The sequence below is a fragment of the Coregonus lavaretus genome, assembly GCF_964263955.1.
Source record: "Coregonus lavaretus genome assembly, chromosome: 33".
Taxonomy (NCBI): Eukaryota; Metazoa; Chordata; class Actinopteri; order Salmoniformes; family Salmonidae; genus Coregonus; species Coregonus lavaretus.
Window position 1 is genome coordinate 9,504,429 of NC_140020.1, and position 21,642 is coordinate 9,526,070.

Genomic DNA, 21,642 nt, shown 5'->3' on the forward strand with positions numbered 1-21,642 from the left:
TGTGTATGGAACCCCTTCAGGACTCACTGTAATTCATTAGTATTGTTATGAAGAAATGACCTGGACAACACTATGCCTCTTTTTCTCTCCCCTTGAGGGACAGTGATGATTCATTTGTTCTGTGTAGGCTAGTTGGGGACATCAGTGGGAGTAGAAGAAGTGTCTCTCTGGGTATGGACGTTTTTAGTCAGATAATGTTTTTTAATAGAGTTGCTGATGACGTATGTTTTAGTAACGGTAATAGTAGCATTTAGGTTAAAAGGATAGAAATATCAGTAATGATATTTATATTGTTAAAACTGCCAAGTAAGTGAAGAGATTATGAGTACTTGTTGCGGTTGAGTTTTCAGCGTGTTTAAATTTAGCAGATTATATTCAGGTGAAGCTTTTAGATGGTAGGTACAGTACAGGTAGGTATTGCATTTACCCTCTTTCAAGGTTCACAGCTGGACAAAGCAGGCTCCAGAGAGCCATGGATCTTATTATATGATCATGGAGGATCATACCTTTGATCTCAGGAAGCACCTGCTCATGATAAATGCTGTGTTTGGCCTATTGGAGAGCATCGTGTTGTGACAAATGCTGAATAAGGCCTTCATGTTTATTGCCAGTACATATGATAAGCCCGTACTAGGGTTGCAAAACTCTGGTAACTTTACCAGAAATCCAGAATTCAGTTTCCAGAAATCCTGGAAAATTGCCAGAATTTTGTAACCCTAGCCCATACATTGTACCATACCATGTCCCTTGTGTTGATCAAGGTTATATGTCTCTTTACACTGCTTCTCTATATAATTCAGGACAATCAGGTGATTTATAGATTTGGTGCCGTGACAAGGACTACTTCTTGAAGATTTTATTATGATGTGAATTTTGGGATTATCTTTTGTCTCAGGGTTCACATCAGTGCTGAGTGTTGTGGGGTCCTTGCATGCTTTCTCTCTTTAAATGCATGATGTGGTTTTGCTCTGTAGTTTAGGGCTTGAGGTCAAAATTACAACATATTTTGTGTCCAGCATTAGGCTGGACCAGAACGTCACAGTACAATGGTTTAACAGCACTCGGGGCAATATACTGTGTGTGTGTGTATATATACAGTTGAAATAGGAAGTTTACATACACCTTAGCCAAATACATTTCAACTCAGTTTTTCACAATTCATGACACCTAGTAAAAATTCCCTGTCTTAGGTCAGTTAGGATCACCACTTTATTTTAAGAATGTGAAATGTCAGAATAATAGTAGAGAGAATGATTTATTTCAGCTTTTATTTCTTTCATCACATTCTCAGTGGGTCAGAAGTTTTCATACACTCAATTAGTATTTGGTAGCATTGCCTTTAAATTGTTTAACTTGGGTCAAAAGTTTTGGGTAGCCTTCCACAAGCTTCCCACAATAAATTGGGTGAATGTTGGCCCATTCCTCCTGACAGAGCTGGTGTAACTGAGTCAGGTTTGTAGGCCTCCTTGCTCGCACACGCTTTTTCAGTTCTGCCCTCAAATTTTCTATATGATTGAGGTCAGGGCTTTGTGATGGCCACTCCAATACCTTGACTTTGTTGTCCTTAAGCCATTTTGCCACAACTTTGGAAGTATGCTTGGGGTCATTGTCCATTTGGAAGACCCATTTGCGACCAAGCTTTAACTTCCTGACTGATGTCTTGAGATGTTGCCACCCCCGTGCTTCATGGTTGGGATGGTGTTCTTCGGCTTGCAAGTACCCCCTTTTTCCTCCAAACATAACGATGGTCATTATGGCCAAACAGTTCTATTCTTGTTTCATCAGACCAGAGGACATTTTTCAAAAAAGTACGATCTTTGTCCCCATGTGCAGTTGCAAACCGTACTCTTGCTTTTTTATGGCGGTTTTGGAGCATTGGCTTCTACCTTGCTGAGCGGCCTTTCAGGTTATGTCGATATAGGACTCGTTTTTACTGTGGATATAGATACTTTTGTACCTGTTTCCTCCAGCATCTTCACAAGGTCCTCTGCTGTTGTTCTGGGATTGATTTGCACTTTCGCACCAAAGTACGTTCATCTCTAGGAGACAGAAGGCGTCTCCTTCCTGAGCGGTATGACGGCTGCGTGGTCCCATGGTGTTTATACTTGCGTACGATTGTTTGTACAGATGAACGTGGTACCTTCAGCCGTTTGGAAATTGCTCCCAAGGATGAACCAGACTTGTGGAGGTCTACAAAAACAATGTCTGAGGTCTTGGCTGATTTCTTTTGATTTTCCCATGATGTCAAGCAAAGAGGCACTGAGTTTGAAGTTAGGCCTTGAAATAAATCCACAGGTACACCTCCAATTGACTCAAATGAATTTTCTGGAATTTTCCAAGCTGTTTAAAGGCACAGTCAACTTAGTGTATGTAAACTTCTGACCCACTGGAATTGTGATACAGTGAATTATAAGTGAAATAATCTGTCTATAAACAATTGTTGGAAAAATTACTTGTGTCATGCACAAAGTAGATGTCCTAACCGACTTGCCAAAACTATAGTTTGTTAACAAGAAATGTGTGGAGTGATTGAAAAACGAGTTTTAATGACTCCAACCTAAGTGTATGTAAACTTCCGACTTCAACTGTAAATACACACACATAAAATAAATAAATAAATACATATACAGTACCAGTCAAAGGTCTGGACACACCTACTCATTCAAGGGTTTTTCTTTCTTTTTTACTATTTTGTACACTAATCCCAAACCAGATGGGTTGGCGTATCACTGCAGAATGCTGTGGTAGCCATGCTGGTTAAGTGTGCCTTGAATTCTAAATAAATCACAGACGGTGTCACCAGCAAAGCACCCCCACACCATAACACCTCCTCCATGCTTTACGGTGGGAAATACACATGCGGAGATCATCTGTTCACCCACACCGCGTCTCACAAAGACACGGCGGTTGGAACCAAAAATCTCAAATTTGGACTCCAGACCAAAGGACACATTTCCACCGGTCTAATGTCCATTGCTCGTGTTTCTTGGCCCAAGCAGGTCTCTTCTTATTATTGGTGTCCTTTAGTAGTGGTTTCTTTGCATCAATTTGACCATGAAGTCCTGATTCACACAGTCCCCTCTGAACAGTTGATGTTGAGATGTGTCTGTGACTTGAACTCTGTGAAGCATTTATTTGGGCTGCAATTTCTGAGGCTGGTAACTCTAATGAACTTATCCTCTGCAGCAGAGGTAACTCTGGGTCTTCCATTCCTGTGGCAGTCCTCATGAGAACCAGTTTCATCATAGCGCTTGATGGTTTTTGCGACTGCACTTGAAGAAACTTTCAAAGTTCTTGAAATGTTCCGTATTGACTGACCTTCATGTCTTAAAGTAATGATGGACTGTCGTTTCTCTTTGCTTATTTGAGCTGTTCTTGCCATAATATGGACATGGTATTTTACCAAATAGGGCTATCTTCTGGATACTCCCCCTACCTTGTCACAATACAGCTGATTGGCTCAAACACATTAAGAAGGAAAGAAATTACACAAATTAACTTTTAAGAAGGCACACTTATTATTTGAAATTAATTCCAGGTGACTACCTCATGAAGCTGGTTAAGAGAATGCCAAGAGTGTGCAAAGCTGTCATCAAGGCAAAGGGTGGCTATTTGAAGAATCTCAAATATACAATATATTTTGATTTGTTTAACCCTTTTTCTGTTACTACATGATTTCATATGTGTTATTTCATAGTTTACATGTCTTCACTATTATTCTACAATGTAGAAAATAGTTTTTTAAAAATAAAGAAAAACCCTTGAATGAGTAGGTGTGTCCAAAGTTTTGACTGGGACTGTGTGTATATATATATATACACAGTGGGGAGAACAAGTATTTGATACACTGCCGATTTTGCATGTTTTCCTACTTACAAAGCATGTAGAGGTCTGTAATTTTTATCATAGGTACACTTCAACTGTGAGAGACAGAATCTAAAACAAAAATCCAGAAAATCACATTGTATGATTTTTAAGTAATTAATTTGCATTTTATTGCATGACATAAGTATTTGATCACCTACCAACCAGTAAGAATTCCGGCTCTGACAGACCTGTTCGTTTTTCTTTAAGAAGCCCTCCTGTTCTCCACTCATTACCTGTATTAACTGCACCTGTTTGAGCTCGTTACCTGTATAAAAGACACCTGTCCACACACTCAATCAAACAGACTCCAACCTCTCTACAATGGCCAAGACCAGAGAGCTGTGTAAGGACATCAGGGATAAACTTGTAGACCTGCACAAGGCTGGTATGGGCTACAGGACAATAGGCAAGCAGCTTGGTGAGAAGGTAACAACTGTTGGTGCAATTATTAGAAAATGGAAGAAGTTCAAGATGACGGTCAATCACCCTCGGTCTGGGGCTCCATGCAAGAGCTCACCTCATGGGGCATCAATGATCATGAGGAAGGTGAGGGATCAGCCCAGAACTACACGGCAGGACCTGGTCAATGACCTGAAGAGAGCTGGGACCACAGTCTCAAAGAAAACCATTAGTAACACACTACGCTGTCATGGATTAAAATCCTGCAGCGCACGCAAGGTCCCCCTGCTCAAGCCAGCGCATGTCCAGGCCCGTCTGAAGTTTGCCAATGACCATCTGGATCCAGAGGAGGAATGGGGGAAGGTCATGTGGTCTGATGAGACAAAAATAGAGCTTTTTGGTCTAAACTCCACTCGCCGTGTTTGGAGGAAGAAGAAGGATGAGTACAACCCCAAGAACACCATCCTAACCGTGAAGCATGGAGGTGGAAACATCATTATTTGGGGATGCTTTTCTGCAAAGGGGACAGGACGACTGCACCATATTGAGGGGAGGATGGATGGGGCCATGTATCGCGAGATCTTGGCCAACGACCCGAAACACACAGCCAGGGCAACTAAGGAGTGGCTCCGTAAGAAGCATCTCAAGGTCCTGGAGTGGCCTAGCCAGTCTCCAGACCTGAACCCAATAGAAAATCTTTGGAGGGAGCTGAAAGTCCGTATTGCCCAGCGACAGCCCCGAAACCGGAAGGATCTGGAGAAGGTCTGGATGGAGGAGTGGACCAACATCCCTGTGCAGTGTGTGCAAACCTGGTCAAGACCTACAGGAAACGTATGAGCTCTGTAATTGCAAACAAAGGTTTCTGTACCAAATATGAAGTTCTGCTTTTCTGATGTATCAAATACTTATGTTATGCAATAAAATGCAAATTAATTACATAAAAATCATACAATGTGATTTTCTGGATTTTTGTTTTAGATTCCGTCTCTCACAGTTGAAGTGTACCTATGATAAAAATTACAGACCTCTACATGCTTTGTAAGTAGGAAAACCTGCATAATCGGCAGTGTATCAAATACTTGTTCTCCCCACTGTATATATATATTTATTTTTATGTATTATTTAAAACCACCTGCGGGCCAAATTCGGCCAGTTGGGGAACCCTGCCTTAGGTCATCAATTGTTCTATAGAGAAGAACAAACTGCTCCTGTACACCAGCCTCCCTAAATCACTGTAACTTATGGTTGTTGTTTACAAGGCAATTTCTGCTCTGTACTTTATGGTGTACAGAAAAAGATTACTAATTGACTTAGTTTAAATTAATAAACGAGTGTAATCACCTTCAGTTACAGAATAATGTCAGTTGAAATAAATTCAAGAGTCTAAAATTGCATGTAGAGATGGGTCTTATTCAGACATTTCATTTTGATGTTGGTAAAAGCCATTTATCTGGCATTCTATTCTGGTGTTAGAAGCTACAGTATGTTATCATTTCTATGCCAGTATACCATCGTACTGTGACATTGTTCTTGTGTGGTTGGTTTTCCAGGTGTGTGATCGAACTTACTATCCCTGCTTCTCTTCCTACTGCAGCTAGTTGAAGATGTGATGTACTTTATCTTTCATGCAGGTTTATTGTGCTAATTCCATAACAAATTATCATTATAACTTGAAGTCCCAATTTTACATGTCAAATAGCAGCCCATGCCTCATCTCAGATCCAAACACTTTCACCAAGTCAAAGAAAACCTCAGTGAGGTAGACAGATGGTATTTTTACTTTATGGGTAATTAGAGACGTTATTTGTTATTTTATTGACCTTAGGACACAGACTTGACACAGCTTATTTCAAGCCTCCAATGCAAGCCTATGATCTTTGAGACAGTACCCCTTCTGTGAAGTGTGTGTGACCCTGGTCACTGACCCATTCTCTCCCCATTGTCTATCAGCACCTGAAAGCTGGGTTCCCGAAGGGTTAAAGTTAAGGTTATAGAGAGAGGGGCTGCGTTCACACAGGCAGCCCAATTCTGACATTTCTTCCACTAATTGGTCTTTTGGCCAGTCACATCAGATCTTTTCACATCAGATCTTTTTTTAGAGATGACATGATTGGTCAAATTAATAGGGCTGCCTGTCTAAACAAAGCCCCGGGTGAGGGCGGCCACTGACCCGTTCTCTCCCCACTATGGTTCCTCAGCACCTGAAGGCTGGGCCCCTGAAGGACCCTCTGCTGGACGACCAGGGGGACTTCAACAGGATGTGCGGGGCCATGAAGAAGATCGGCCTGGATGATACGGAGAAGCTGGACCTGTTCAGGGTGGTGGCCGGAGTGCTGCACCTGGGCAACATCGACTTTGAGGAGGCAGGGAGCACATCAGGTAAGCAGGGTGACGGTTGGTCGGTCTCTGTCTGACTATTTCTCTCTCTCACTCACTCACTCACTCACTCACTCTCTCTCTCACTCCCTATAGTTTCCACATCAGGTGAGCCAAGTCTTTCTCTCTCGCTCTCTGTATATCTCTCTCGCTCTCTTACCCACACTCACTCACTGCTCATCATAGTTTCAATTGTTTTTTGCGTGCTTGTATGCAAGCTTTCTTAAAGGGATACTTCAGAATTTTGGCAATGAGGCCCTTTATCTACTTTCCCTTAGTCAGATGAACTCGTGGATACCATTTTTATGTCTCTGTGTGCAGTTTGAAGGAAGTTACTAGCTAGCGCAATTGCTAACTAGCGTTAGCTCAATGACTGGAAGTCTATGGATATCTGTTAGCATGCTAGTAGATACCCATAGACTTCCAGTCACTGCGCTTATGCTAGTTAGCATTGCATCACGAAACTACCTCTAACTTCATACTGGACACAGACATACAAATGGTATCCATGAGTTCATCTGACAAAATCCCGAAGTATCCCTTTAACACATGGCTGGCTTATGAGATGTCTTGTCAGACTACATTGCTCCAGAACACACACTATTTGGTACACTAACCAATAACAAAGACACAGCCGTCTCTGTCAGTGCAGTGACAATATGAGTAAAGGACCAGGGCACAGGACAGGAAGTCTAAGGGATGCTGAGAAAGTGGTAGTTAATAAAGTTTTGTCACAGAGCTGGCAGATACCTTGGCATATTCTCAATGTGTGTTGTTGCATGAAGAAGTAATCTGTCTAGTCTACCCACAAAAACAATCCTCTCGTTGTGTCCGGGCAGCAGATGCCATTTTGCTGTGGTCCGCCAGGACACCCTGCTCTGTGAATGATGCAGAGGTTGTTGATTCTGCTCACCACAAGTCTTGAGTGTCACACTCCTGATGGAAACACCATAACACTAGAGCTCACATTAACATAAAACACTGGCGGCCCACTGGTGTGGGGGTCTCAATGGAAAAGCACCATTGTTGTAGTCTGTGAAAGGGCGTTTGTTCACTATTAAAGAGCCATTACAGACACCGCGGACGCTGGGGACTAGTCCTTCTCCTCCCCATTCATTATTAATACAAAGCCATCGGAGTAACTGATGAAATGACTCTCATGTGTCTCTTTGTGAATGTCGCTCTTTGTAGTCATCTGCGGTAATATCTTACAGAATCATCTTGTAGATTTGTATTGTTAGAGCAAGTTAGTATATTCTCTTATTTGTCAGGACTGATGCATTACATTGTGAATGTCTTGGGCTCTCCTCTACTCACTGACTCCACATTACACATGCTGTTCCCGACAACCCAGAGGAAGATCACATTTCTATGGGAATAAACCATTTATTTTGAACATCAGAGTAAAACTTTAACGTAGTGGCTTTCAGCCCCCCCCCCCCCCCCCCCCCCCCTCGCTGGAAGTAAAGTGAGAGGCACAGCATGGTGGCATTTAAAAAGAGTAGTTTGTACTCAGCGGGAGTCTCCCGTGGGCACGCTTTTACAGCAGACCGAAGCAAAGAGTCCAGTCAGAGAAGATAATGAACATGAGATGTGAACTGTCCTGCTGCTCCCTGTCCCTAACATGAAACACAGGATATACTGCCTCTGCTCCTTTGAGAGGGTCTCCTTCCTGTGTAGCACCTACAACTTTCCCCGTTATCTCCCTTCTTCCAATGTCCCCACCAAACTATCCCCCTTATCCCTTCTTGTGTCGCCCCTAAACTGTTCCCCTTATCCCCTCCTTTTTGTGTCGCCCCTAAACTGTCCCCCTTATCCCCTCCTTCCTGTGTCACCCCTAAACTGTCCCCCGTATCCCCTCCTTCCTGTGTCGCCACCAAACTGTCCTCCCATAGAGGATGAGGACTAATCTTTGTATCTGTGCCATTATAGCGTCTGTGACAGCATGGGCAGCGCCATTAAAGCAATCTCCATTTTGAAGTAGTCCATTTTCTTCTTCACGATTGGCTGATCCCTCCTGATGACCCGGTTGGACATGACTCCAACAGGGTCACCAGGAGGAATCAGCCAATGAAGTTGGAAGTCCAACCCAGTTGACTACATTAAAAAGGTCATGCTAATACGGCCTTTTGGCCACTAGAGGCCTCTATCATTCTCTATGGTCTCCTTTTCCCCTCCTTCCTGTGTCATCCTTAGAACTGTCCATCAAATCCCCTCCATACTTTCCCACTATCCCCCCTCTGGTCCACCCCTGGCTGGCATGGTAGGTGACTTATGAATTGCATAGTGATGGAGTGCTATGGTTCAGGAATCATTTATGAATAATGTTTCATTTGGAAATGGATTAGGAAATAGATTGGCGGAGGTTAAGTCTGCACTGATAAATCATGTGAGATTGATTGCAGGCTTTGTCCTGATATTATTGAGACCAGACCAAGGTGAATCTCCATATGTAGCTAGTGCTTTAAAAAAAAATGATAGGCCCATAGCTAGTGACAGTATTTTATCTTATCCAGAGCGACTTACAGGAGCAATTGCTCAAGGGAACATCGACCGATTTCTTTCACCTAGTCGGGTTGGGGATTCGAACCAGCGACCTTTCGGTTAATGGCTCTTAACCGCTAGGCTACCTACCGCAATGTATGTGCACTCACTATCTGCACATTTACCCAGTGTCAGAGCTTGCTCAATCTCTAATAAAATCACTCTTGACATTTTGACTTTGACATTGAATGACAGCTGTATAGTAGCTAAATTCCTACTAGTCGTTCACAACATCTAAACATCGTCCTTACAACGTTACTAACAACATTACTAACTACTCATAACGTTACCGTTCTCTATGTCTGTTCCACCAGGCGGCTGCACCATAAAGAACCAGTCAAGTCAGACGGTGGAGTACTGTGCTGTGCTTCTGGGTCTGGAAGAGCAGGACCTGAGTGTCAGCCTCACGTCCAGGGTCATGCTCACCACAGCAGGGGGCGCCAAAGGAACAGTTATCAAGTAAGTCACCATAGCCCAGGTCATGTATCTCTCTGTGCTGAGAGTTAAAAATAGGAGCGCCACTCTGTCACACACAAGGCAGCATCAGCCAGCAGCAGCCAAGCATGCATCCTCCCTCCCAAACTCCCTCCCTCCCTCTGCCCTGCTATATTTCTCCTGTTGATGATCGAACACACACACCACTGGTAGAGTTAGAGCTGAGCAGTGGAGAGGAGAGAGAAACACAGTATTACATGCAGAGAAGAAAGAAGGTCATGTTGCTGTGGGAAACAATAAGGTCATGTTGCTGTGGGAAACAATAAGGTCATGTTGCTGTGGGAAACAATAAGGTCATGTTGCTGTGGGAAACAATAAGGTCATATTGCTGTGGGAAACAATAAGGTCATATTGCTGTGGGAAACAATAAGGTCATGTTGGTATGTGAAACAATAAGGTCATGTTGCTGTGGGAAACAATAAGGTAATGTTGCTGTGGGAAACAATAAGGTCATGTTGCTGTGGGAAACAATAAGGTCATGTTGCTGTGGGAAACAATAAGGTCATGTTGCTGTGGGAAACAATAAAGTCATGTTGCTGTGGGAAACAAGTGTAGCCTAGGTTGTGCGCTCTGCAAACAACGTGTCCACTCCTACAATGACAACGGTAAGACTGTAATAATAGTATTGGATGCATTAACAGAAATTACCGTAACCAAAAAAAACATTGTAGATGATAAATTATGGTAATGACCTACTGGTGTGCCATCCCCGCGGCCTCCGCAATGGATTAGTCCACTCAGACAGGCCTGAATCAGACGGGTGTCTGGATTAGTCCACTCAGACAGGCCTGAATCAGACGGGTGTCTGGATTAGTCCACTCAGACAGGCCTGAATCAGACGGGTGTCTGGATTAGTCCACTCAGACAGGCCTGAATCAGACGGGTGTCTTGTGTGCCATAATTCTTTGTAAAATATATATGCCACTGCTTGACAAAACAATAATGGTTGACCAACAGCCTATCGATCAAACAATGGACCAAACAATGAACCAGTCGACTAAATGGGGTCAACCCTAGTTCCCAACTGGCAGCCCACGGGCTGAATTTTGCCTGAGGGTGATTTTATTTTGCCCCCCCCAAAATATACATTTATGTTATTTTAATTTTATTGTTGGACATAAAATACTGTAAAAACACCAGGAAATCAGCTCCAAGTGATTTTCATTTTGAAAATCTGTTCCAAAGTATTCCCACGCATAATAGTGACACTGTATATGTGATTGTATATAAAAGTAAGCAAGGTTTGAAATTATTGTTTTAGTCAAATATTATATCCGTTTGGGCTTCTTGCGGAAAATTTGCAGTCTACAAATTATTTGTAATTATGTTCCGGCCCCCTGACCATCCGCTCAAGAAAACATCGGCCCGCGGCTGAATCTAGTTGATGATCCCTGCCCTATATAGTGCACTACATTTGACAGAGCACTATATAGAAAATAGTGTGCCATTTGGGACACAGTCCCTATCTCTATCTACACCATGGCCTTGCATCTATTTAGCCGTGGCTCAGTCTATCTAATGCCTGACTGTGATTGTTGTATGGGCAGTTTGGCGCTCACTCGGCTCGCCAACCTGAATGCCAAGCCACTCGCTACCTGCAATTACCCTCCCGCCCTCCCACGCTAATGTTTGTCTGTTGTTTTATCTGTGGAGCGAGAGACACTTTTACACAGTACTTGTGCTTTAAGTGCTGGTTTATATGGGCCTGGCTTTGCCTTTATGTGTGCTTCCTAAATGACACCCTATTTCCTACGTAGGGCGTAATAATAAGCAATGAGTTAGTGGTGTACAATGCCTTGTGGTCCCATGTGGCTCAGTTGGTAGTGCATGGCAGGGTTGTGTGTTCGATAATCAATAGCAATGTGTGAGTACAGTTACAGGAAAATACTTATAAAGGGTGGGGGATTTGAACTGGCTCTCTCTGCGGGGCTATTTTTATGACTTACAGTGAGGGGGAAAAAAGTATTTGATCCCCTGCTGATTTTGTAAGTTTGCCCACTGACAAAGAAATGATAAGTCTATAATTTAAATGGTAGGTTTATTTGGAACAGTGAGAGACAGAATAACAACAAAAAAATCCAGAAAAACGCATGTCAAAAATGTTATAAATTGATTTGCATTTTAATGAGGGAAATAAGTATTTGACCCCCTCTCAATCAGAAAGATTTCTGGCTCCCAGGTGTCTTTTATACAGGTAACGAGCTGAGATTAGGAGCACACTCTTAAAGGAAGTGCTCCTAATCTCAGTTTGTTACCTTTATAAAAGACACCTGTCCACAGAAGCAATCAATCAATCAGATTCCAAACTCTCCACCATGGCCAAGACCAAAGAGCTTTCCAAGGATGTCAGGGACAAGATTGTAGACCTACACAAGGCTGGAATGGGCTACAAGACCATCGCCAAGCAGCTTGGTGAGAAGGTGACAACAGTTGGTGCGATTATTCGCAAATGGAAGAAACACAAAATAACTGTCAATCTCCCTCGGCCTGGGGCTCCATGCAAGATCTCACCTCGTGGAGTTGCAATGAACGTGAGAACGGTGAGGAATCAGCCCAGAACTACACGGGAGGATCTTGTCAATGATCTCAATTCAGCTGGGACCATAGTCACCAAGAAAACAATTGGTAACACACTACGCCGTGAAGGACTGAAATCCTGCAGCGCCCGCAAGGTCCCCCTGCTCAAGAAAGCACATATACAGGCCCGTCTGAAGTTTGCCAATGAACATCTGAATGATTCAAATGAGAACTGGGTGAAAGTGTTGTGGTCAGATGAGACCAAAATTGAGCTCTTTGGCATCAACTCAACTCGCCGTGTTTGGAGGAGGAGGAATGCTGCCTATGACCCCAAGAACACCATCCCCACCGTCAAACATGGAGGTGGAAACATTATGCTTTGGGGGTGTTTTTCTGCTAAGGGGACAGGACAACTTCACCGCATCAAAGGGACGATGGACGGGGCCATGTACCGTCAAATCTTGGGTGAGAACCTCCTTCCCTCAGCCGGGGCATTGAAAATGGGTCGTGGATGGGTATTCCAGCATGACAATGACCCAAAACACACTGCCAAGGCAACAAAGGAGTGGCTCAAGAAGAAGCACATTAAGGTCCTGGAGTGGCCTAGCCAGTCTCCAGACCTTAATCCCATAGAAAATCTGTGGAGGGAGCTGAAGGTTCGAGTTGCCAAACGTCAGCTTCGAAACCTTAATGACTTGGAGAAGATCTGCAAAGTGGAGTGGGACAAAATCCCTCCTGAGATGTGTGCAAACCTGGTGGGCAACTACAACAATCGTCTGTCCTCTGTGATTGCCAACAAGGGTTTTGTCACCAAGTACTAAGTCATGTTTTGCAGAGGGGTCAAATACTTATTTCTGTCATTAAAATGCAAATCAATTTATAAAATTTTTGACGTGTTTTTCTGGATTTTTTTGTTGTTATTCTGTCTTTCACTGTTCAAATAAACCTACCATTAAAATTATATACAGATTGTGTCTTTGTCAGTGGGCAAACATACAAAATAAGCAGGGGTTCAAATACTTTTGAGAGAGAGAGAGAGAGAGAGAGAGAGAGAGAGAGAGAGAGAGAGAGAGAGAGAGGAGAGAGAGAGAGAGAGAGAGAGAGAGAGAGAGAGAGAGAGAAGAGAGAGAGAGAGAGAGAGAGAGAGAGAGAGAGAGAGAGAGAGAGAGAGAGAGAGAGAGAGAGAGAGAGAGAGAGAGAGAGAGAGAGAGAGAGAGAGAGAGAGAGAGAGAGAGAGAGAGAGAGAGAGAGAGAGAGAGAGAGAGAGAGAGAGAGAGAGAGAGAGTGAGAGAGAGAGAGAGAGAGAGAGGAGAGAGAGAGAGAGAAACAAACGAACGATGTCGTCATAGTGAAATGTATTTGCATATGTAAATTCAAAAGATGTGGCACGTGATCTAATAAGCAAATACCTCCTTGTTACGCAACGTTGTAAAGGCCAGGTGTGCTCAGCCAGCACGTCACGCTAAAAAAATCCCTTTCCTGTGAAAATGGCTTTCTATGTTTCCCATTTTAACAGAGCCCTATGGGCCAGTAGTTCACTAGGCCTACATAGGGAATAGGGTGCCATTTGGGACTATGGCCCTTGTCACAAGGCCAAGCAAACAACTGTGTGTGTGCCCATTCCTCTGCCCAGTGATTGGAAACACATTTCCTTCAAATGCACGTTGCTCAAACTATTTCAGATGTGCCTGAGTGCCTGCAATAGTGTGAGCTGTGAAGATTGACTGGCACACCTAATGTGCCCCAAAAGTGGCAATCTTTGAGTTGATTGCCTGGATAAAGAGAAGAGAGAGAGAGACTCAGCGAGGGCAGGGCAGTCCTCCATTCTCTCATTAAACCCATGTACAGTACACAGACTCATTTAATGACATGTGAGCTTCTCAACTTCCTGATGACATCTGAGAACATGGTGCCGGAGATGATTTTATGGAGATCATTGAGCAAGGTGGCCTTCATAAGGAATACACACATCACCGCTACTGTTAGTGTTCTGGCAAACCTCTTGGTTTTGAAATGAGGCCAAGGCTTAACCCTTGTTTTCAAATGTTTTAACTGTGGCCTCTTCTCACTGGCTGGAAGAAGCAAAGGGAATATGAATTAAACATGTGGTGTGGTAGAGAGAGAGGCCAGGTGTACTAAGAGCTGGGGGGTCAAGGGTGTAAGATTAGTTGGTGGGGTGAGGATGGGGTCATCATGGAGAGTCCTTTTCTTGTGGGATTTGGCTGTCGTTTCAACACATCAGCCAGTGCTGAAGGGAGATCCATGGGGGGGGACGAGATAATGGATATGTCCTGCCCCGAGAGAGTGTGTGTGTGTGTGTAATGGAGGTGAATGTGTGTGAGAAGAATCTGAAATCATTACTAAGGTGGACTTGGACATAGACATTATGTACTCAGAGAACTGCTAAGTGCCACAAGTAGAGAATTAGTTATTTTCTGTCATGCCTTTAAGTGCATGACAATGATGTTTGTGAAGCAAAGTGCAGAGGTAAAGCTTGTTGAGAAACAGGGTATTCAGGAGGAACTTTAAATCCACGGGGTATTCCTGAGGAACTTTAAGTCCACGGGGTATTCATGTTGTATGCTTTTCATTCCTCTTCATTCTTAGCCCTCTCTCTTTGGTCTCTGATTATTGAGCTACATACTTGACTGCAGTCAGAGCGCCAAGGCAATTATAATACCTACACAGAGCTGTGACGCTTATACCTTCTCTCATTGTTATGGCTCCTTATCACATTACAGTCACTCTTTTCCCCAAGATATCAATAATGCAATTATCCACATGGGAAACCAAGCAGGACCTTGAACAGTTCCGCAGACCCACGGTGGTGAATGGATGGGATTAGTGAGTGACTCTGTCGTCTTGAGTTGTGGGCTACTTGTTTCACCAGCCACCAGTGCTCAGGTTTATATGTTGTTGCTGTATGTTTCTTTGCTGGTGAAAAATCAAATTTCCCCTCGTGCGATTAATTAGATTTAGATCAGATATACTTAATTGTATGTTATTCACAGAAATGTACTTTGCGTACAGAAAAGTCAAGTTTATTCATTTCAGTTCAATGACGTGCTCTCTCGCTCTCTCCCCCGCTCTCTCTCTCCCCCCCTCTCTCCTCCCTCTCTCTCTCCACCTCCCCCACTCCAGAGTGCCACTGAAAGTGGAGCAGGCAAATAACGCACGGGATGCCCTGGCCAAGGCAGTGTACAGCCGGCTGTTTGACCACGTGGTCACCAGGGTCAACCAGTGCTTCCCGTTCCACTCCTCCGCCAACTTCATCGGGGTTCTGGATATCGCAGGCTTCGGTCTGTACCCCTTCTATGTGCCCTATGTACAGTGCTTTCAGAAAGTATTCATACCTCTTGACTTATTCCATATTTTGTTGTTTTACAGCCTGAATTCAACATTTATAAAAAATAAACAATAAATCTCACCCATCTACACACAATACCCCCTAATGGCAAAGTGAAAACATGTTTTTAGAAATTGTTGCAAATGTATTTTAAAAAAGTTATTCAGAAATATCTGATTTACGTAAGTATTCACACCCCTGAGTCAATACTTTGTTGAAGCACCTTTGACAACGATTACAGCTGTGAGTCTTTCTGTCTCGAAGAGGTTTCTGTATTGTGTAACATTTGCCCATTATTCTTTTCAAAATTCTTCAAGCTCTGTCAAATTGGTTGTTGATCATTGCTAGACAACCATTTTCAGGTCTTGCAATAGATTTTCAAGCAGATTTAAGTCAAAACTGTAACTCGGCCACTCAGGACAATTCACAGTCTTTTTGGTAAGCAATTCCAGTGTAGATTTGGCCTTGTGTTTTAGGTTATTGTCCTGCTGAAAAGTGAATTCATATCTCAGTGTCTGTTGGAAAGTAGACTGAACCAGGTTTTCCTCTAGGATATTGCCTTTTTTTTGTGCCTTTTTTTTGCCTTTTTTTATCCTGAAAAACTCCCCAGTCCTTAGCGATTACAAGCGTACCCATAACATGATGCAGCCACCACTATGCTTAAAAATATGGAGAGTGGTACTCAGTAATAATGTGTTGAACTGGATTTGCCCCAATTTGTATTCAGGACAGAAAGTGAATTGCTTTGCCACCATTTTTGCAGTAGTGCCTTGTTGCAAATAGGATGCATGTTTTGGAATATTTTGTATTGTGTACATGCTTCCTTCTTTTCACTGTCAATTAGGTTAGTATTGTGGAGTAACTACAATTTATTTATTTTATTTTACCTTTATTTAACTAGGCAAGTCAGTTAAGAACAAATTATTATTTACAATGACGGCCTACACCGGCCAAAGCTGGGCCAATTGTGCGCCGCCCTATGGGACTCCCAATCACGGCCGGTTGTGATACAGCCTGGAATCGAACCAGGGGGTCTGTAGTGACGCCTCAAGCACTGAGATGCAGTGCCTTAGACCGCTGCGCCACTCTGGAGCCCAATGTTATTGATCGATCCTCAGTTTTCTCCTATCACAGCCATTAAACTCTGTAACTGTTTTAAAGTCAGCATTGGCCTCTTGGTGAAATCCCTGAGCTGTTTCCTTCCTCTCCGGCAAGTTAGGAAGGACACCTGTATCATTGTAATAACTGGGTGTATTGATACACAATCCAAAGTGTAATTAATAACTTCACCATGCTCAAAGGGATATTCAATGTCTGCTTTTTTTCTTCTTTTTTTTAATCTAGCAATAGTTGCCCTTCTTTACGAGGCATTGGAAAACCTCCCTGGTCTTTGTGGTTGAATCTGTGTTTGAAATTCACTGCTCAACTGAGGGACCTTACAGATAATTGTATGTGTGGGGTACAGAGATGAGGTAGTCATTCAAAAAGAATGTTTAACACTATTATTGCACACCGAGTGAGTCCATGCAACTCATTATGTAACTTGTTAAGCACATCTTTACTCCTGAACTTATTTAGGCTTGCCATAAAGAAAGGGGTTGAATACTTATTGACTCAAGAAATGTCAGCTTTCCATTTTAAATTCATTTGTAAAGATACATTAATTCCACTTTGACATTATGGGGTATTGTGTGTAGGCCAGTGACACAAAACCCTAATTGAATCCATTTTAATTTCAGGCTGTAACACAACAATTTGGAAAAAGTCGAGGGGTGTGAATACTTTCTGAAGGCACTGTACAATCTATGTGTTCTATGGATGTGATACATGATGCCACATGATATGATAGTAGTAGTACACTTTATTATCCCTCAGGGGGGAAAATGGTTTTGCAGCATAATTGTCCATTAAAACAACTTCAACAACAACATACATCTCCCCACGAGACACATTATACAGAACATAACATGAACCACACATTGCATATAATTGCAAGAGTCCATTAGTCAGAGACAGTGGTGGTTTACGGCAAAAGTGCTTGGTTTTTTAATGTGTTTTCGTTTCCTAATGTCTCTCTTCCAGAGTACTTTGAGCACAACAGCTTTGAACAGTTCTGCATCAACTACTGTAACGAGAAGCTGCAGCAGTTCTTCAACAAACGCATTCTGAAAGAGGTGAGCGCTTCTTCCTAGGTCTGTGTGTGTTCACCCCAATGTCCCTGCCTCCTTAGCTGACATCCCAGTTGTCCAACCAGGGCTCAACCTCAAGTTGTCTTTCTGCGATTCCTAGCATCTTATCTCCTTGCCTCCTTCTAAACTATTTGAGGGGAATGTCCATGGGTCCCTCCCATCTGACCTTCTTCTTCTTCAATGCCTTTTGAGAAGGAGGCGAGGAGAGAGGATGCAAGAAATCGAGAAATTCTGAACGTCATTATAAATTATTGTTATTGGAACTGTTCTGTTTTGAATTCTAGGAACAAGAGCTGTATCAGAAGGAGGGCCTTGGAGTAAACGAGGTCCGGTATGTCGACAATCAGGACTGCATAGGTTTGTCTAATCTTAATACCATTACATCACATCATTTCAGAGGTTTAGCCTACGTACAGTATCCTCCACCTAGTTTCCAGTGTTTTCCCCCTGTTTTATCAATGTGTTGCCATTCCATGTTCTTCTGACTAGAGATCTGTTTTGGCTTCTGCGTGGGAAGCTGGAGTAGCTGACCCCGAGCCTTGACCCAGAGTAATGTTGCATGGTCAACAGAAAGAAAGCCAGTTGATGGGAGGTAGATTGATTGAGTATTTTGCAGAGCACACCCAAACTTACTTTCCCCTCTGTTTGAGATATGGGGGTGGTACGGTGGCAGGACGCCAGAGAGAGGAATGGAGGTGACGGGGGTTAATGCTGGATAGAATGGGGTCTGGTTCAGTAGAATGGGGACTGGCTCGGTAGAATGGAGTCTTTTCCTCCCCAAAAATGACTTGTCACCTATTATTTGGCTGTGCATTTCTGTGTATGAGAGATTATATATCCTCCTGGATTGGCAGAGGAAAAAAGTGTAAGGGACGGTCTATTGTGATTCTATTGTGATAGGTCGCCCGTGACGTTGCGGCGAGCAATCCCAATAATATGCAGCTTTGAGCTTTTATGTGTCAAACACATTCTGTTTGAGCAACCCGTTGTTTAGACCAAGACGCATCAGAGGAAATACACAGTGAGAAGCTCCATTCTAGGGTTTTTTCTGGACCACTAATGGGGCTTTGGTGGTGGGCGTCCTGAGAGGCCATCCTGTTGGCCGCAGTTACCAAATGTTGCTGTTTTAAAGCTAACTTCCTGCAATTCTACACATTTTGCCATGATGTGGAAAGTGACTCAAACATTATAACAAAATCAATTGGGCCCAATGATAGGACAAAAATACCCCTGAATGCATCATAAACAATCTTTAAAAAATCTCCCTGACTGTCTAGCTTTCATTTAGGTGATTGTTAGTTCTCTAAGATTGTTTTATTTAAAAATATATAGGTTTTAGTCGTTGAAGTTTACACTGAAAATATTTTTCCATCCCAATTTTTTTAAACTTACCTTTCTATGCATAAAACCCCCTGCAATCTCTCTCTCTCTAGACTAACCTATGGAAAGAGTGAGTCACTGCAGCTCTAACTTTGGATGTGTCATTCAGTTATTTCTTAATGAGCCATTGCCCTCACCTGCAGAGTGGTCTGTGTAGGTCAAGGTCAGGCTATTCTGAACTGAAACATTTTCATTATTTTATTACACCTTAAATTGGTTTTTGACAGGTACACCTCCCTTCCCTAGCATAATTGGATATCTTACACCTTCAGTGGCCCTGGACTATACAAAGACTAAACCCCTAATGAAATACATGAGGCAACAGGCTAGGATAGCTCTAAGGCTACACTGGCTGATTGGATACAGTCATTTTGGGATCTCTTGACCCCTGACTCCTGACCGCTGTGTCTGTCTACAGACCTTGTGGAGGCCAAGCTGGTGGGCATCCTGGACATCCTGGATGAAGAGAACCGTCTACCTCAGCCCAGCGACCAGCACTTTGCAGAGACAGTACATAACAAGCACAAGAACCACTTCCGACTGACCGTGAGTTCTTACTTTAACCAGGATTGATGTCCTTTCTCTGTGTAGTTATAGGCTGTGTGCGTTTTATCAGCTGTAATGTCAGTCGTGGGTTTGTTAAGCCATTGGAATAAGTCTTGTTTCTGTGGTTGTATTTTTTTACTTAGTTAAAATGGATAGCGTGAAATGTGTTCCTCAGGTGCCCCGGAAATCCAAGCTGCAAGTTCACAGGAATGTGAGGGATGACGAGGGATTCATCGTCAGACACTTTGCAGGAGCGGTGTGCTATGAGACGGTACGTTTATGTTCACAAAATGAATCGGCAGGATGTCTGAAGGATAGAAAACATCAACATTACATCTTTTATATGATCAGACTTCGGTCTATTTAAGTAATCCACTATGTCCTTGCGGTAGGCTATACTACAGCATCTCCAACCAAACATTCTCCTCCTCTTTGAAACCTGCACAAAACCCAGCATGTGGAACTCAGTTTCTTTTTAACACAAGTACCCCACTTATCTTCCAACCAGAGTAGCAATTTCCTGAACCGGGTTCTTCTGCATCTTTAAGGTTTTACATTTACTCTGACTTGCAGACCAAGTTTGTGGAGAAGAACAATGACGCGCTACACATGTCCCTGGAGTGCCTGGTGAGTGAGTCTAAGGACCGGTTTATCCGGGAGCTCTTTGAGAACTCCAACAACACCAAGGACTCCAAACAGAAGGCCGGCAAGCTCAGCTTCATCAGCGTCGGCAACAAATTCAAGGTGAGGACGAATTTTAATCTACTGCCTTTTACTATCACACTTTATTAATGTGCTGCTCAACATGGCAGGTATCCCAAATGGCACCCTATTCTCTATAAAGTGTGCTACTTTTGACCAGGACCCATAGGGCTCTGGTCAAAATTAGTACACTATGTAGGCAATAGGGTGCCATTTGGGATGCAACCGTGGAATACTGGGGGGAAAGGGTATGAATGTCAATTTTAAAAGTCCAGTTTAGCCATTTCTATCTCAATATCAAGTCATTTTCTGGTAACAATTAAGTACCTTACTGTGATGGTTTTCAATTAAAATGGGCCAAAATAAACAAATAGCTTCTTAGCAAAGGACAATTTCTCAATAAATAATGTAGCTAGGACTGTCTGGGAGTGGTCTGAGTGAGGAGTGGAAAACTAGCTGTTATTGGCAGGGAGGTTTGGAACTCTCTTTCTTATTGGTCTATTAACTAATTTACCACCTGGTTATGTCACCAGGCAGGCCAAAACGCCATCCCACCAAAAAAGACTACAATTTCGTGCGGTCTTTTCAAACAGCCCTTACATTAAAAGGGTATCATAATTTTCACAATTTATAGTATTATTACAACCTCATAAACACTACCAGTTAAAAGTTTGGACACACCTACTCATTCAAGGGTTTTTCTTTATTTTGACTATTTTTACATTGTAGAATAATAGTGACATATGGAATCATGTAGTAACCAAAAAAGTGTTAAAAAAATCAAAATATATTTTATATTTGAGATTCTTCAAATAGCCACCCTTTGCCTTGATGACAGCTTTGCACACTCTTGGCATTCTCTCAACCAGCTTCATGAGGTAGTCACCTGGAATGCATTTCAATTAACAGGTGTGCCTTCATAAAAGTTAATTTGTGGAATTTCCTTCCTTCTTAATGCGTTTGAGCCAATCAGTTCTGTTGTGACAAGGTAGGGGGGTTATACAGAATATAGCCCTATTTGGTAAAAGACCAAGTCCATATTATGGCAAGAAAAGCTCAAATAAGCAAAGAGAAACGACAGTCCATCATTACTTTAAGACATGAAGGTCAGTTAATACGGAAGTTAATACGTCAGTTAATAAGGTCAGTTAATCTTCAAGTGCAGTCGCAATAACCATCAAGCGCTATGATGAAACTGGTTCTCATGAGGACTGCCACAGGAATGGAAGACCGAGTTACCTCTGCTGCAGAGGATATGTTCATTAGAGTTACCAGCCTCAG

At 42.8% G+C, this 21,642-nt stretch overlaps 1 protein-coding gene across 1 annotated transcript in view; it reads left to right on the forward strand.

The window, feature by feature from the left end:
* LOC311108801 (unconventional myosin-VI-like) overlaps positions 1 to 21,642 on the forward strand; it is a 107,044-nt gene that overhangs the window by 38,765 nt on the left and 46,637 nt on the right. Inside the window, exons 11-18 of the mRNA XM_084151563.1 lie at positions 6,465 to 6,645; positions 9,501 to 9,645; positions 15,340 to 15,497; positions 17,627 to 17,718; positions 18,018 to 18,090; positions 19,532 to 19,659; positions 19,835 to 19,930; positions 20,233 to 20,403. Coding sequence (XP_084007689.1) covers positions 6,465 to 6,645; positions 9,501 to 9,645; positions 15,340 to 15,497; positions 17,627 to 17,718; positions 18,018 to 18,090; positions 19,532 to 19,659; positions 19,835 to 19,930; positions 20,233 to 20,403 — 1,044 coding nt within the window. The remainder of the gene's footprint in view (positions 1 to 6,464; positions 6,646 to 9,500; positions 9,646 to 15,339; positions 15,498 to 17,626; positions 17,719 to 18,017; positions 18,091 to 19,531; positions 19,660 to 19,834; positions 19,931 to 20,232; positions 20,404 to 21,642) is intronic.